This window comes from Thalassophryne amazonica, chromosome 23 (genome assembly GCF_902500255.1).
Source record: "Thalassophryne amazonica chromosome 23, fThaAma1.1, whole genome shotgun sequence".
In the NCBI taxonomy this organism is placed as follows: domain Eukaryota; kingdom Metazoa; phylum Chordata; class Actinopteri; order Batrachoidiformes; family Batrachoididae; genus Thalassophryne; species Thalassophryne amazonica.
This window is the reverse complement of record NC_047125.1, coordinates 12,337,994-12,353,591: the sequence shown is the minus strand read 5'-3', so window position 1 is coordinate 12,353,591 and position 15,598 is coordinate 12,337,994. Positions and strand designations below refer to the sequence as shown.

General features: G+C 41.1%; 1 protein-coding gene across 5 annotated transcripts in view; it reads left to right on the top strand.

The window, feature by feature from the left end:
• The window catches only part of zmp:0000000660 (arf-GAP with Rho-GAP domain, ANK repeat and PH domain-containing protein 2), a 215,809-nt gene that overhangs the window by 138,541 nt on the left and 61,670 nt on the right, over positions 1 to 15,598 (top strand). For all 5 annotated transcript variants that reach the window (XM_034164507.1, XM_034164506.1, XM_034164503.1 and 2 more), the window contains one exon: positions 11,730 to 11,874. In XM_034164507.1, coding sequence (XP_034020398.1) covers positions 11,730 to 11,874 — 145 coding nt within the window. The remainder of the gene's footprint in view (positions 1 to 11,729; positions 11,875 to 15,598) is intronic.

The window sequence follows — 15,598 nt, the reverse complement described above, 5'->3', positions numbered from 1 at the left end:
TGAAAATTAAACATTCTTAAACAAAACAGTAATAATACCACACTTATTTTGTACTCATCATAAGGTTAGGATACTGTGCCCTCCAGAAGTATTGGAACACTTGGAATTTCACACATTTTAATTTGTTTATGCCATTTTAAATACAAGAAAAACAAAAAATAAAGAATAAAAATTTCTAAAATTATCTTCCTCAAACTCAAACTGAAAGCAAATCTCTAAAACATGATAAAACCTGTAAATAATAATCAGTTTTATTGCCAGTTTTCTTTAGACAAGTCAGGGGATGGAAACATGATAAGTGATAAGAATGGTAAATGATAAGAATAGTGACAAACGTCAGTTTCAGTTTGTACAGGGGTCAAAAGTTAAAGTTGCTCCATTAATTTAGCTCCAGCTGTATTTGTGCTGAATTTGATGCTTGTATCACCATTTGAAGGATTGTTTCAGTTATTTGCTGCACTAATAAGCCAACTATGCATGAACCAGCTGCTGTCTGTTAGCTTAAACATGTTTGCACTGTTAAAAAGCTAACAGACAGACATGCCAACCTGAATTAAGGGAGAAATGCTGCTTTTAACAACCTGGACCTCATTTCTAACATAAAATATGGTTGTTTACTCACCAATATAAGTTTGGTGTGTTTAGAAGTCCATATTTCAAACAACGTGTTCAGTTCAAATCTGAGGCAAACATTTTTCTTCTTCTACTAAAGTGGATTAGAACTTTTTGTGGTACACAGCAAAAACTACTGGACAGGAGGAACCTAGCAGTCAATGTGACTCGCTGATTTGAAAATGCAGGTCTTTCAAACAGACGTGTGGTGCCGTGACATGTCTATCATCTGTGTACAATCAGATTTCAGGGGAGTCTAGTGAAACCCGGCCTCCACTCAACATTCAGTGCCAGTGTGTTCAACATTCCTGAGAATTCAGCACTTCCTGTTTGAGTGTGAGCTTGCCACTGAGTTCCCACGAGATTCCATGGGATCTCATCTGTCAATCCAGGAAGTGTTTGACATTTGAATATTTCCTGTATTACTGTGGACTTGAATTTTGGCATTTCCTGTTTAGGACGCCCTGTACCATGAGTGAGCTTCGTGATGCTTCGCTCATATAAACTAAATAAATTAAGACTTGTGCGAGAGTCCGCGCCACCTACAGTGACTTTTAGAGTCACGAGGAGCGATGTCCTGGCATCTATATTATCAGGGCCTCCAATTCCACACCAGCCAAAATAAGTCCAGGCTGATAAGTGCTTGTAATATTTCCCAGATAAACACCTTATTTCATTTATTATGGAGAGCTTTACACGTTTGGCATTTGCATTTTAATGCGCTTTAACGGGCAGCTGCAGCTGTTAAAAAATTTAGAGCGGCTGTGTTTAAACACGATGCCTTCCGGCTTTCTCAATCACGAGGATGGGCTGACAGGACTTTGCGAGCACGGAGGGATGAGGTATTTTTGAACGTATTCCAGGAGGCGCTTGGCTCCCAGGCTAATGGTTTGATGGTCTATAGATGCACCCAAACCCTTAATAATTCATAGGCCATGCTGGGAACCTACTAAAAGCATTTTGCCATTGTGTCTCAAACTTTTGGCTTTTTGTTTTTTAATCTAGAGACAACCACATTAGGCTTTCGTTCTTACGCTGACTGGTGCTAAATTGAGAGTACAATGTAATTGAATTCGGTGAGCAGCCTTGGCGGTGCGCTCCACAGAGGTTGAATCACTGTAGGTCCGCCGTAATGAAATAAAATAGCATTTCTGCTATTCGGACTGTAGATTAGGAAAGAGACAAACAATCTTCCACATTTTGTTTGTGCTGAAATTGAGGTTGAAGCGCTTTTAGTATTTTTTTTTTCCCAGTGTAGCACCACTTTATTTGCTGTTTGCCATTCTGTTGAGCTTCACTCTATATATCCAGTTTACACAGTTGATTCCAGCCTAAATGAAGCCGCTCACCACATAAACAGAATAGTGACTCCTGCTACTCTCCCGCTGGAGTGTGTACACGGGTTTTGTACGTCTGTGCGCTTGTGAAAGTCATCTCGGGAGGATGAGAGAGACGGTAGGCAGTTACATCTCCAAAATGATGAGTGGCAGCAGGGAAATAGCTCCCGTAATTTCTGATTAGAGCTGAATTTTCCTCATCAGTGCCACAACTGTATTTGGAACATGAACTCAGTGTGGAAGTAAAGAGGTTGAGAGGGGGTACAACATGAAGTAGAACATTATATATTCCCAAAAAGAAACTAGAAATGGCAACAAAATTAAGATATACAGTAATAATGTTGATACACATACTTTGATGTGGACTCTGAAGTACTATTTTTAAAATAGTGAAACTGATGAAAGAACTTCATGGAGACATCTAAGTGATTTATGTAATTTGTGGAAAATGAACTGAGGGTGGAAAATGAACCTGAAAGCATTGTACCTCTGTTGTCTTTTCTCCAACACTCCCTCAGTGCTTTCAGTATTTGATTAATTCTGCAGTCACATTAGGACTATGTTGTGTTGTCAAGGTGAGCTACTGATCAAATATAGTGATGAGCACATAATAGCAGAATAGAGTGTTTGTATGCAAAAGAGTTTGACACGAATTTCTGCACCAGGTACAAGATAATTTTCAGTTTCGATTTATTTTCATTTATATAGCGCCAAATCACAACAGAGTTGCCTCAAGGTGCTTCACACGAGTAAGGTCTAACCTTACTAACCTTCAGAGCAGCAGTGGTAAGGAAAAACTCCTTCTGAGGAAGAAACCTCAAGCAGACCAGACTCAAAGGGGTGACCCTCTGCTTGGGCCATACTACAGACATTACAATTACAATTACAGAACAATTCACAAAACAAATATACAGGAAAAGCTGTTTGTGCACAGGACAGGAGGGTCTCCAGCACAAATACCACACCCATCTCTGGATGGAGCTGCACCTTAAACGGAGAGAAAAAACAGAATCAGGCATCAGAAAGACAAGAAATACAGTATAATTTTTCAGCATTAAACAACAAGAAAAACAAGAAATACTAAGGCAATCGCCGGCCACTAGCCCTAAGCTTCACTAACAAACCCAGAATTTAGATAAAGTTGAGGCCACAACCTGCTCTGTTTAATAAAATGAATTAAAAGAGTAAAAAGCATAGAACTATACTATGCCAGTATGCTAACCATACGAAAGGGAAAATAAGTGCGTCTTAAGTCTGGACTTGAAAGTCTCTACAGAATCTGACTGTTTTATTGATGCAGGGAGATCATTCCACAGAACAGGGGCATGATAAGAGAAAGCTCTATGACCCACAGACTGCTTATTCACCCTAGGGACACAAAGTAGTCCTGTACACTGAGAACGCAAAGCCTGGGCCGGTACGTAAGGTTTAATTAGGTCAGCAATTAAGGTTTAATTAGATAAGCAAGCTCAGATGCATACTTGCATGATTCTGGTGGAGGTGCCCAAATTATTTTCTTTAAAGGTCAAGTTGTCATAGCCAGCATAATGTGGAGGCATCTTTGGCCGTGAATGTCAATGATCCAGACACAACTCGTCCATCCCCACAGAATGTCAGATGAAGCGGTGATTCTCATCCAAGTCTTCCAAAGTAACTGTTCATTTGAAACAGAGTCAGTGAAGCGTTACCCAAGAAACCCAGTCCCAAATATATTGAGTTGTCGTTGCCCAAGGTCACTGGTTATCATCTAAGTCTCACAACTATACATTAAGAAAGACTTGGACTGGCATTCTCCTGCAAAGGTAGCAGTACGGCAACAACTCTGCAAACAGAGGACAGAAAAGCTCAGGACACAGAGGGAGTGTCGCTTCATTGCCACCATGAAGTCACTAAGCTCTTCCCAGGCTTGTCTTTATCTCATATGAATGTCACTTGGAGATAAGTGAATGTCTACACAAGTTCAACACTTTCACCACATATGGATACATTTCTGATGGCTGAGTCCAGGAAGTCATTAAAAGTCTGGATGTCATTTTTGGTCCAAAGCACTCACTCAACTTTTCAAGTGGTGCAATCAGATTAGCCACTGATTCCACAAAGATGACAGACCCAACACCCAGTCCATGAAGAACATCCCCGATGAATGATAGTATTATTCAGGAAAAATTCAGAAATCTACAAAGCACTCACAGTACCTTTGTATAGGGTGGTTATGATGTCCAGCAATATCTTTGGAATCCTGCAAATATCCAGGATGTGCCAGGAGAGCAGCCCAGTCAAAGGAAATGAATGCTGTGCAAAAATCAACATCGCTACAAAGAGATATTCAGTCCAAAAATAAAGGGAATGCAGGAAAATAGTGGCCCATAGGCCTCAAACTGAGCAACGTGCCCTATATTAATTGTATGGATAGCTTCACAAAGCATATTTAACTAATCTCATGTTAGTGTTTGTATTACTTTGTGTCTGCTTGTTTTGGCTGTGTAGTCATGAGACTTAGGCCAGAAATACATGGGCGGTCGTGTCTCCCCTCCCACATTTATCTCATGCCGGATCTGTTTTTCCCTGTAATGAAGTGGGATGTAATTCTGGCACCGATAGATCGCTCGGATTTCTTCAGTTTTCTCGATATCCATTTCCAGACACCCTGACAAGCTGTCCGGCAGCTGTCTTCTTCACAGATATTTTAGTCTGATGGCGAGATACGAAGAAGATTGGCGGAAGGAGAGAGGTGGGGGAGTGAGTGAGGAAGGAGGGTAACTGAGGGAATGGGCAGAGTGTCATTTCAATGCATAATGACACGGATGTCTGTGTCATAATGAGTTTAATGAAAGTGTTGCGTTAAATCTATTTAAGAAATACATTTGACTTTTGACAGTCAAAATACACTCAGAAGACTTAATTGCCGCATTGATGACTTGATTAGACTAGTCAACCTGCTCATCTTCTACACTTGCTGAAGCGAAGAAAAAAAAAAGCCAGGCAGACCATTTTTCTTTTGAAAAAAGAAAAAAAAAAAAAAGCTGTGCACGGAGCACTTTTGGCGTGCAAATTAATTGGATTGGTTTAGCTGATGCAGGAACGTACTGTACCACGGTTGGCTTCCGCCAGCATTCTTTCTGGTAGTTGGTTGCGGACTCCCGCGGAGAACGGCTGAGCCATGGGGCGATGGCTGTGTGCGGGGGAACAGCTGGCGACGGGCGCAGCTGCTTGATTGTAAATCAGGCACGATTGTTCTCGCTCTATTACATTGGTGCTTGTGTGGAAACTAGTGGTATCCCGCCTGTTAAGGAAATGAAGAACCACAAAGAAGGAGCGATTCATACGATACAGTGACGTGCACTTTTTTTTTTAAAGCCACTTTCCGGGTGGGTTTTGTTGAAGAGATCCAAAGGCATTCATTGCCATTTGGAATAAACTCATGCTGCAGATTCCAGCTTATCTGAAAAATTGTTCCTTTCAGTGGCGTAAAAGTCGGTACTATTCCGCATGTGCACTGCAGTGATGATAGAACTGGAGTGACAGGTTTTATGTTGACCTCTGTTTTTACTAGCTGTTATTAACAATTTGGAGAAAAAAAAAAATCAAGATTCATGGTGGGATTTTTTTGTTGTTTTTGTTTTTGGTGTGGTGAAATAGAGGGGGGGGGGGGGGGTTTGTTCTTTTTTTTGACGATTCATTGTATATTGAAGTATTTGTCAAATAGTGGCCAGAGACAAGCGGAAGTACAATTTCCATCCATTACTGTTTGGGGGGGGGAAAAAAAAAAAAAAACAAGATTCATGACCATAGGTCCATGAGATTTGGCTCATGACCAAAAGAACAAGATCGCGAGTACAAGCGGCCAAGATGAGTTTCCTCCGCAGGGTGGCTGGGCGCTCCCTTAGAGATAGGGTGAGGAGCTCGGTCACTCGGGAGGAGCTCGGAGTCGAGCCGCTGCTCCTCCATGTCGAAAGGAGTCAGTTGAGGTGGCTCGGGCATCTTTTCCGGATGCCCCCTGGGCGCCTCGCTGGAGAGGTGTTCCGGGCACGTCCCATTGGGAGGGAAGACCCAGGACATGCTGGAGGGACTACATCTCTCGGCTGGCTTGGGAACACCTTGGGGTTCCCCCAGAGGAGCTGGGGGAGATGTGTGTGGATCGGGAGGTCTGGGCGGCTTTGCTTGAGCTGCTGCCCTCGCGACCCGACTCCGGATAAAGCGGAAGAAAAATGGATGGATGGATGGATGGATGGATGGATGGATGGATGGATGGATGGATGGATGGATGGATGGATGGATGGATGGATGGATGGAAAAATCAAGATTCATGGTGGGATTTTTTTGTTGTTGTTGTTGTTGTTTTCGGGGTGGCGAAATCAAGATTTTTTTTTTTTTTTTTTTTTTGACGATTCAGTGTAGATTGAAGAATTTGTCAAATAGTGGCCAGAGACAAGAAGAACTACAATTTCCAAACATTATGCAATTTTTGACTTGTTTGGTGTTATAAACATCAGCTCTTCTGGGGCAAAAAAAAAAAAAAATCCCAAAAGCATCTACTGTAATATACATTTCTGACAGTAGTAGAGAAGCTTGGATCTTCAACTGGACTGGGTTGCTTGATGCGAGGACATTTCGGTTCAAATTGCAGAAGCTTCCTCAGCTAAAATTCTTGCTCTGGTAGTCTGACTTCTGTCTTGACTCTTGTAGAGAAGAACAAAGAGAAACCACACAAGCTGGAGTTTTAAACCTAACCAGACCCCTCCTACCAAGAGGCAGACTGCTATAGGCTAGTGACTAAACAATTGCTTTAATTAGGACCTATTGTGCTCTAGTTAGCACCCTCCTAATGACAGGGTAGCTGTCCCTCCTAACGATGTGACTGACGCCTCTCCTGACGGCTCTCCTGATGAGTCTCCTGATGATGTGAATGACTCATTACCATGAACAAAAGACTGAAACTGCTCTGACCTGAGTACCCCATTGTAAACCGGGGGTGCCCCATCATCTTCTCCAACCCAGCATGTCCTCAAAACAGAAGCACCTACATATTGGATCATGCCCAGAGAAACATGCAGTGGCCAGAATGTCACAGCTGGTGTTCCCTAACAATACAATGAATACTTATCATTGGAGTCTTTTCCAGAAGTAACCACTCATTTTGCCAGATTCATCCCAGCGGTACCCAAGGTCCTCCAATGAGATGTAGAAACAGTGACATGCAGCCATTGTCATGTCACTGGTTTGCATCCAAGTCTTACAATCATACAGTAAGACAGGAAAAACCAGGACCCTGAAGACTTGGCCAAGTGTTCTTCTGCAGAGATCTGGGCACTACCAAACACCTCTGTCCAACTCCTGACTTTATTAGCTCTTGATCTCAAATGCTGAGGACCCAGACATATGACTATCACTGCCAAATTAAGAGATTACCTCTGTAAGTTCAACACATTGCACATTATTGTACAGTACAAGCAATGGTCATTGATATAATTAATTCAAAATAAAAGCTGATTTCATGAAACCATCTCACATTTGATTTATCTCAATCTCAAACCTGCACAACATGGTCAAGTAAACATCAACACCTCCATTAACTGTCCATATGTGATTTGTATGAAAAACCTGAACAGCAACATTCTGGTTGTTGGTTCTGATTGCAGTTGTTCACGTTACATTACAGTTTATACAAAACTATCATTGTCTCCTCATCCACACCTGTTTGGACTTAATGTACCTGAAACCAGATCAATTTTATACTCACTTGGACCCTTCAGTCCTTGCAAAAGTAAATTCTTCCTGAATTGGGAAATAAATCTGCTTGAAGAAGCCAATAAAAATTAATCTATAATAAAACTAATGATTCCAACAACCTTCATAAAGTAGCAAGTAAACTTTGTTTTTATAACACCTTGCACCTTCAAAAATCCTTAAATACACAAATAAAACTCATTTAACCACAAGAACAAGCAGACGTCCTTCTCCGTCCTTGCAGCCACTGCCACATAAAGTCCTTAATAACCATTTCCAAACACATGAGCCATTACAAAGGAAATATACCATACTAATCAATCTCAGTGCAGCTTTTCAGCCAGTGTGCCTCTTAAAAAAGACAATTGCAGAGTGATGGTTCCGAGGAAAGGAGTCAGCAGTTAGTAAGACAAGAGACAGGAACAATTACAGGAAAATATAGAACCTAACTGTGCTCAGGTTGGTAAATAATGGACATGACATTTTCTGCAAAAGCTCAGCAATCTGTGGACACTTTGGCACATATGTGACGTGCGTTAAAATCTTTTCTGTCACCAAGGCAACTGTTATACTGCTTGATGTGACTGGCATGGTTCAAAAACCAGAGGTTACATATAAAACTGAGTTTACAGCTGCATTGCTGAGTTTTACAGAGAGCAGAATTTGTTTACAGATGTTTGACGTTATTCAAGAAATTTTTTTAATCCACTTTCAGCTCAGGTAGGAAACAGGATGAGTGGGTCTGAACCAGAGTCCAGAGGTTTGGGCTTGAATCTAGTGAGGCAAGCTTCACAAAGGCCTAGGTGCGAAAGTTCCAGGATACTATGAGGTAGTCTTCCTTGAAACAATGGATATTTGCTCATTGATCAACACAGGTATGGAACCAAAGACTCCAGGGCAGACAAGGTGTCAGCGGTTAAGGCAGAGGTGATGGTTCGAAGTAGGCTAAGGTCAGGTCAGTGATTTGACAAGAGGATCTGCAAGTGATGAAGAGTTGGGCCAAAACATTAAATCTAGGCTTGTATCTCAGATGTACCTTCTGGCAAATTGTAGCTGAACTTTCAGGTCTTCTTTTTAATAAAACCCTCTTCTGTACCACTTTATCATAAAGCTGTATAAACTGGGGATACAAAATGCCAAACATACACTATGCACAATTTCTCCAGTCACAGCCACAGAACCCTGTAACCTCTTCTGGGTTGTTTGGGTGTCTTGGTGGCTTTCCTCACTACTCCACACAGATTTACCATAGAGTGCCATAATTGTATTTCTTCGTAACTGATGTAAATAAAGTTCAAAAACAAATTCAGTGACTTGGAAATGTTCATGTATCCATCCCCTGACTTGTCTAAAGAAAACTGGCAAGAAAATCGATTATTTACAGGTATTATACCAAAGCATTCCATTACTTATGCAACCCATCATTTTGGCTTTTAGATTTTTAATTAATTTATATCAAGTTGTGGAAATTTACTTTCAGTTTGAGTCTAAGGAAGATGATTTTAGAAATTTTTATATTGAGAAGCCTGGTTTACTGTTTGTATTTGAAATGGCATAAACAAATTAAAATGCGTGAAATACCAAGGGGCTGAATACTTTTGCAACCATATCTTCCATATATGTATGTTGCCCCAAAGTATTAGTCACAGGACCACCCAAGCTAGTAAAAAAAAAAAAACAAACAAAAAAAAACACACGACTTATACATTAATGAGTCTAAATACCAGCGTGTATGTGAGATTGGTTTCTGAGTCTTCAGCTGCCAGAGTTTCTTCTTTATTTTGATCAAAAGCGGGGGTCAGAAGAAAAAAAAAAATTCTTTTTTAATATCGCGGCAATAAACTACACACTCCTCGTGTTGCACTTCTAAAGCCATTTGCAGAATCTCGTCCAAGTCGTTTTTAAAGACGGAACGAAAGAGACAAAAAGTCAGAGGTGGCCTTGCAGTGGGGGTGAGCGGAGCGAGACCGACATCCTGCTTTCCAATGCTCATCACATCCTTTCTCTTTAAACAGCCAGTTGTAGACACTTCCCTTTTTTATTGGAACTATATCTGTTCCTTCAGAAACATCACACAGTTGGCAGAGGAATGCACAATTAGCATATTCATGAGATGAATACAGTCGAAACTTTGGATCGCGAGCGGTGGGGGGCAGGGGGGGGGGTCTGTTTGTGTGTTTGTTGTGGAACAAAAAAGCAGATGGCACGGTGACTTTGAAAATCCAAAATTAGGTATGTTTTCCTGAACTTCACGCTCATTGGCTATGTAAATCGCACAGTCAGACGGTCATGAAAGACAATGTTGTGTATTTTCCTGCTTTTTCCGCCGAGATCGCGTTCGTCAATTGACATCTGCTCCATTCTCCGAGTGGCTTAATGCCGCGCGCCTATCTGCCCTCGCGCATTCAGCACGGCTGATGCAGATGTCCTTTCATGGACATAAAGTGAGGGACTGTGTCCTCAGATTGCAAAAGTGGAGTTAAAAATGTGACAGCTGCCTGTGCACACACATTTTATCGTGTACTTTTCTTAGCTCTGGGGTTAGTTTGGGTGTTGGAAGCAAAGTTTGTAAGGTTGTCTGCTTATATTCCTCGTCTCCGTGTGATGTGATCACTTGAGGTCTGTCTTGTCTTTGCTTTGGATGAAAAAGACTTGAATCTCTTGGCAGAATAAATGTTCTAGGCAGCGTCTGAGACTCAGTCATATCGCTATACAACCGTCCAAGCTGAATGTTGAGTGTCTTAGAGGATCTCCAAAAGTTTGTAAAGATCCCTTGTCTGTGCCGTCTTCGCTTCGCCGTGGAGAGCCGTTAATTGCGTTTAATAGCATTTGAGTACTTCTAATTGTGCACAGGCCAATCACTAACTTTGCAGGCTGATAATTAATCTTTCGTTGTGCCTCAAAGAACAGTAGCCAATTTGTTAAATGTTATCACTGTGCAGATGTTTGGTTCCTCAGCAGGGGAACTGTTGTGGTAGCACACACGCTTGAAGGGATTTTAAGTGCGACAGAGGAGGTAAAAGTGGACCAAAATGAGTCTGTCAGATTAATTTCCACAATTTATCACCAAAAGTGTACATTTTTCATAATCTGAAGAGCTATAGGTTCTCTATTCTGCACTTTTTACTGTATTTTAGCAGAATACATTTAAGTTCAACTGTTGAATGAAGACTTTTCTACAAAGAGACAACGGCAGTAGTTATTTTACCCTCAAATGTTGTCAACTGGGGTAAAATCTGCCACCAATTGAGAAGTTGCATGACCTTCATCTCTATTTATGTTCAATTTATTTTCAGTTATAAGGCCAAATCAGAACAAAGTTGTCTCAAGGCGCTTCACACAAGCAAGGTCCAACCACGCCAACCCCTAGCGTAAGCACACAGGCGACAGTGGTAAGGAAAAACTCCCTCTGATGATTCCAGGAAGAAACCTCAAGCAGACCAGACTCAAGGGGGCGACCTTCTGCTTGGGCCATGCTAGCAACACAATTTACAAAACGAATATACAGGAACTTTTGCCGGTGCACAGGACAAGAGGGTTGCAGAAACAGACACCCTCTCCTGTTCAAACGGCACCTCGAAATGTAGCCATACTTGGCACATATATATTTTAACATTCAGGGATTGACATAGTCTATTGAGCACTGTAGTAGTATTTGTAGTTGTTGTTGTAGTAGTAGGAGCAGCAGTATTTAAGGGGAAAGACACAAACCTTGACATATGGGGAGTGACATAGGCTATTGAACACATTAGTAGTAGTAGTTAAGGGGCCATACATGTTTCATCATCATTGGCAAATGTGCTAGAGGTTAGTGTTATTTTCTGTTCGCTTATTTTCCCTTTGAACTTTTTACTTCTTCGTTTTTGCAAGTAGTAGTAGTAGTAGTAGTAGTAGACACGAGGCTCTTTAGCATTCCCCAAAATTGGGAATGGCTCCTGTTGTGTCTCCATCCTGACATTGAAGTTATGTCAAATCAGTGAAGCAAACATAGAAGTAGTTTTGAAACGCACTGCAAAATTTAAAATTAGTCTAAAATGTTTGCATTCATTTCAGATATGGCACGCCACTGGTGCACCTTAGAGGGCGGCTTCCTGAGTTACTATGAAAGCGAGAGAAGCCCTTCAGCCATCGGCAGAGTGGACATCACTGAGGTGGTCAGCCTGGCTATCAGCAACACCGAGATGATGACTTCAGCTGGGTATGAATACAAGTAAACACATTTTGACGGAAATCACTGTTTCTATAAAATTATGAAATCTGAGGGAAAATGCTTCTTTTGTTGTTTGCAAAATGTGTACGTTGGTTTCACAAATTGCATTTTGGAAATGCTTTGTTTGTTTGAAATCCCTCACAATCAAACACATTGAAGCAATAAATTAAGCATCACTTTAAACACCATGGGTGTGGACGTCAGTGGACTTCACGTCATCATTCCTGCTGAAGTTTGTTTGTCCATCTATGATTAAAAAACACAAAGATTTTGAGAGAAATTTGAGACCAGTGAACTTGATCGTGCAAAATGAGCATTGAAATTGGAGCCATCTTTGATCATCTTCTACTGTGATTTAATTTGTAAGACCAAAGTCTAGTTGTTGTTCAAACAAGGCAACTTTTCCAGGTTGAACAAAGCTAATATCTTGGTCCCCTTACACACAAAACAGGCACAACTGAAAACTTAATAAAATAACTATTTAATTTTGGACCTTGATTACCACCTTGAACTTTAATTTTTAATTTAATTAGCTTATAATGCGCCAAATCACAGCAAAAGCCATCTCAAGGCACCTTACATAAAACAATTCAACTTTATTTCATGTTATCTCCTATTGGGCAATTTTGAACTACCTTGTATATTTTTGGCTTTTAATGATTGCAAAAATAATAAATTAAACAACTGCAAATTATAACGAACTCAATGCTCATATGGCCAAAGGTGTTTAGCATTGCGTTACATTTTAAACTTAGAAGGCATCACCTCAGCATCGATTTTGCCTCATTAAGATGGATGCTCCATAAAGGCCATCCATAGATTGCTGGAATATGAAATCAAGAGAGTTTGAAACTTTTGGGATGGTTTGAGTTTAATTCCCTCAAAGGCATTAAAAATTTGTTTTGCATCCTCTCAGCTAAATCATAATTTTTGGGCTTTATGGATATACACGCCCTAATGTCAGCAACACAGTTGTCCTGATTGATTTCCGTTGTCTTTTCTAAATTACTGTATGTGCATTTCATATATTACAAAAATTCAGTCTGGTTTTATGGTGCAAACATACACATGTAATCTCAGCTTCTGCATTCTGACTGATCCTGTCATACGTCATTAGCATAATCTCAGTTTGGCCATTATTCACTTTAACAGAGCCAATCAGGGCTTTATGAGCGCCATATTTCCTGTTTAGCTGAGCAGCGATGCAGGCGCAGCGTTAACTGTCCTCCCTTCACTCACTCCTCCGTCAGATTACGACCAGATAAAAAAGTTGTTCTGACAGCAAAACTTTCATTTCTTCTGGAAGTTGCATGCGGACCACTCATTCTGCCCTCCCTCTGCTGACGCCGAATGCGCAATTGGTGTATGTGTGCTTCAGTTTATTACGCGGGCGAGGTGCCTGATAATGGCGCATGATTAAAGCATAAGCCAAGTCCATTATGACAGCAGCAGATGTTATAAAGAGGGAACATTGCTTTTATTTGTAAATGTTGTTTATGCAGCCATTAGAAATGCAGCTGGTTAGCCAAAACAATGACCTTTTTAACTCGCTGGACTCAGTCACGTTGTGGTGCTAACACTGCTTGCACATAAATAACATGCACTAATTTTAGCCTCGCAGGTCACAGTGTCGGTTCTCTAATATTCGTTGTGTCACAATGGCCACATGCTTTACTCGATTAAACCATCCCTCACTTCTGCAACTTCCACCGTTCCCAGAATTCCGAGAGAGCAAGGGCGCCTCACCTCTTGACAGCTCATGAATATGAATGTATGCAGATGATACACTCCTTTCCGAGGCCTATCGCTGCACTACAGGAGTCTGTAGGTACCGTGTCCATTAAAAATAGCATTTTTGGGTAATTTCACCGTAGCAAAGGACACTGTGAATTATATCACAGGGTACAATACATTTGGTAAAGTTGCAGGAGTATTAAAAACATTCTGCTTAGGAATTAATGCAAAGTGGGTATGTAGAGCGTTGATAAGTTGAGACGTTCTGGAGACTTTTTTAACGCTCTGCCTGTTTTTACAAGAATATTTCTGTCAATTCTGACCTTTAAATCAAACTAAAAACCTTCAAAATAAATCTTTATTCTCTCTTCCTACTTCTCTTACATTTTTTTGTCTTGGCTGTTTCTGGCGCGGTTTCACTCCCTTCGTCACCCGCGTTCTCAGCATGTCTCGCTATGTTTCTTGCCTTTTCACAGATACACACACACACACCAACACAAATAGCATTGTTAAAGGCTTTTAAGAAGCGCTTAGGTGCTAACATTGCAGGCAAGACGAGTTCTATACAAAGACTGGGGAGTTGAGACTTTTCTCAGAGTGCACAAAAGCCTTTAGGAGAAAATGAAAACCCACAGAAATTCATATAGAATCCTCCACACTGAAACCTCAAGTGAATCTCAGAAAACTAGAAACGATCAACTCTGTCAAAATGTACCAAAAAACAAAAAGTACATTTCTTACACCCTCAATGACGTTTGTATGTGCAGCTGGATTGGAATTTTTATTTGAATTAATTCAATAATTAGTTTCTTAATATGTGCTTGGGGGTTCATTTTTTTATTGTTAATATGTTAGACAGAACGTGTTTGGATTCAAATGACTAATTCCAGTCATTAAATCTTTTTTTTTCCCCTCCAACCTCAGATGCAGTCCCATTCTGTAAAATGTTGCTGTAATAAAACTCAAGACTTTAGTAAACAACTCCAGAATATTCAAGAAATCACTAATATATTCAGTGGATAATACAATAAAATAATGTCCACAATCTGACACTGACAGAACATCTTATTTGCACTTAATAAAACCATTTGATTTCTGAATTTTTGCAACTATTGCCATATTGGTCCAAATATAAGATGGCCCTGATTGTAGGATGCCCCCAGCCCCCATTTTCAAGGTACTGTTGTGTGGGCCGCTGAAGAGGAGGTACTGCTGGCTCACCACCACCAGAGGGCACCCTGCCTGGAGTGCGGGCTCCAGGCACCAGAGGGCGCTGCCGCCTCACAGGAGCAGCCGGGGTGACAGCTGACACTCATCACCTATGACAGCTGTCACCACTCATCGGATCAGCATCGGTATATCAGCAAGACGTCATCTCCACCTCTTTGCCGAGATATCGTTCTACCTGGAAGGTAACGTACCTCAGCTGTCTGCTTGACAATATCCTTTGTGACTTTTGTGCATTATCTTTTGGACTGTTTTTCCAACGAGAGGTGGAGGTAGCTTTCCTGCCGTGCTGATTCCTGGGTGCAAACGCATCCTCATTCACTTGCTTTTTGTTCCTTGCCAGCAGTACCAGATCTGACACGCGGAGGCAGTGGCCACCTGGGAGTTCGGGACTTGGCGGCTCCAGTATTCCCGGGGTCTGGTGGCGGAGGAAATTGTGTGGTTCCGGTTCTGCTTTGGACAGGCGTCTCCTATCTTCGAGCCTGCCCACACGACACCTTGTGAATTGACTATTGTCTATTGTTGCAATCTGTTGTATTTGTTGTGCACATTCACAACAGTAAAGTGTTGTTATTTGACTTATTCCATTGTCCGTTCATTTGCGCCCCCTGTTGTGGGTCCGTGTACCTACACTTTCCCAACAGGTACATTTAAAGTAACTTAAAAGGAAATGCTTTTATTTGAAAATAATTTGAGTAAACAAACATTGAGAGAGAAAAACTACAACAAAGAGTACTGCAATAAGTGCAAG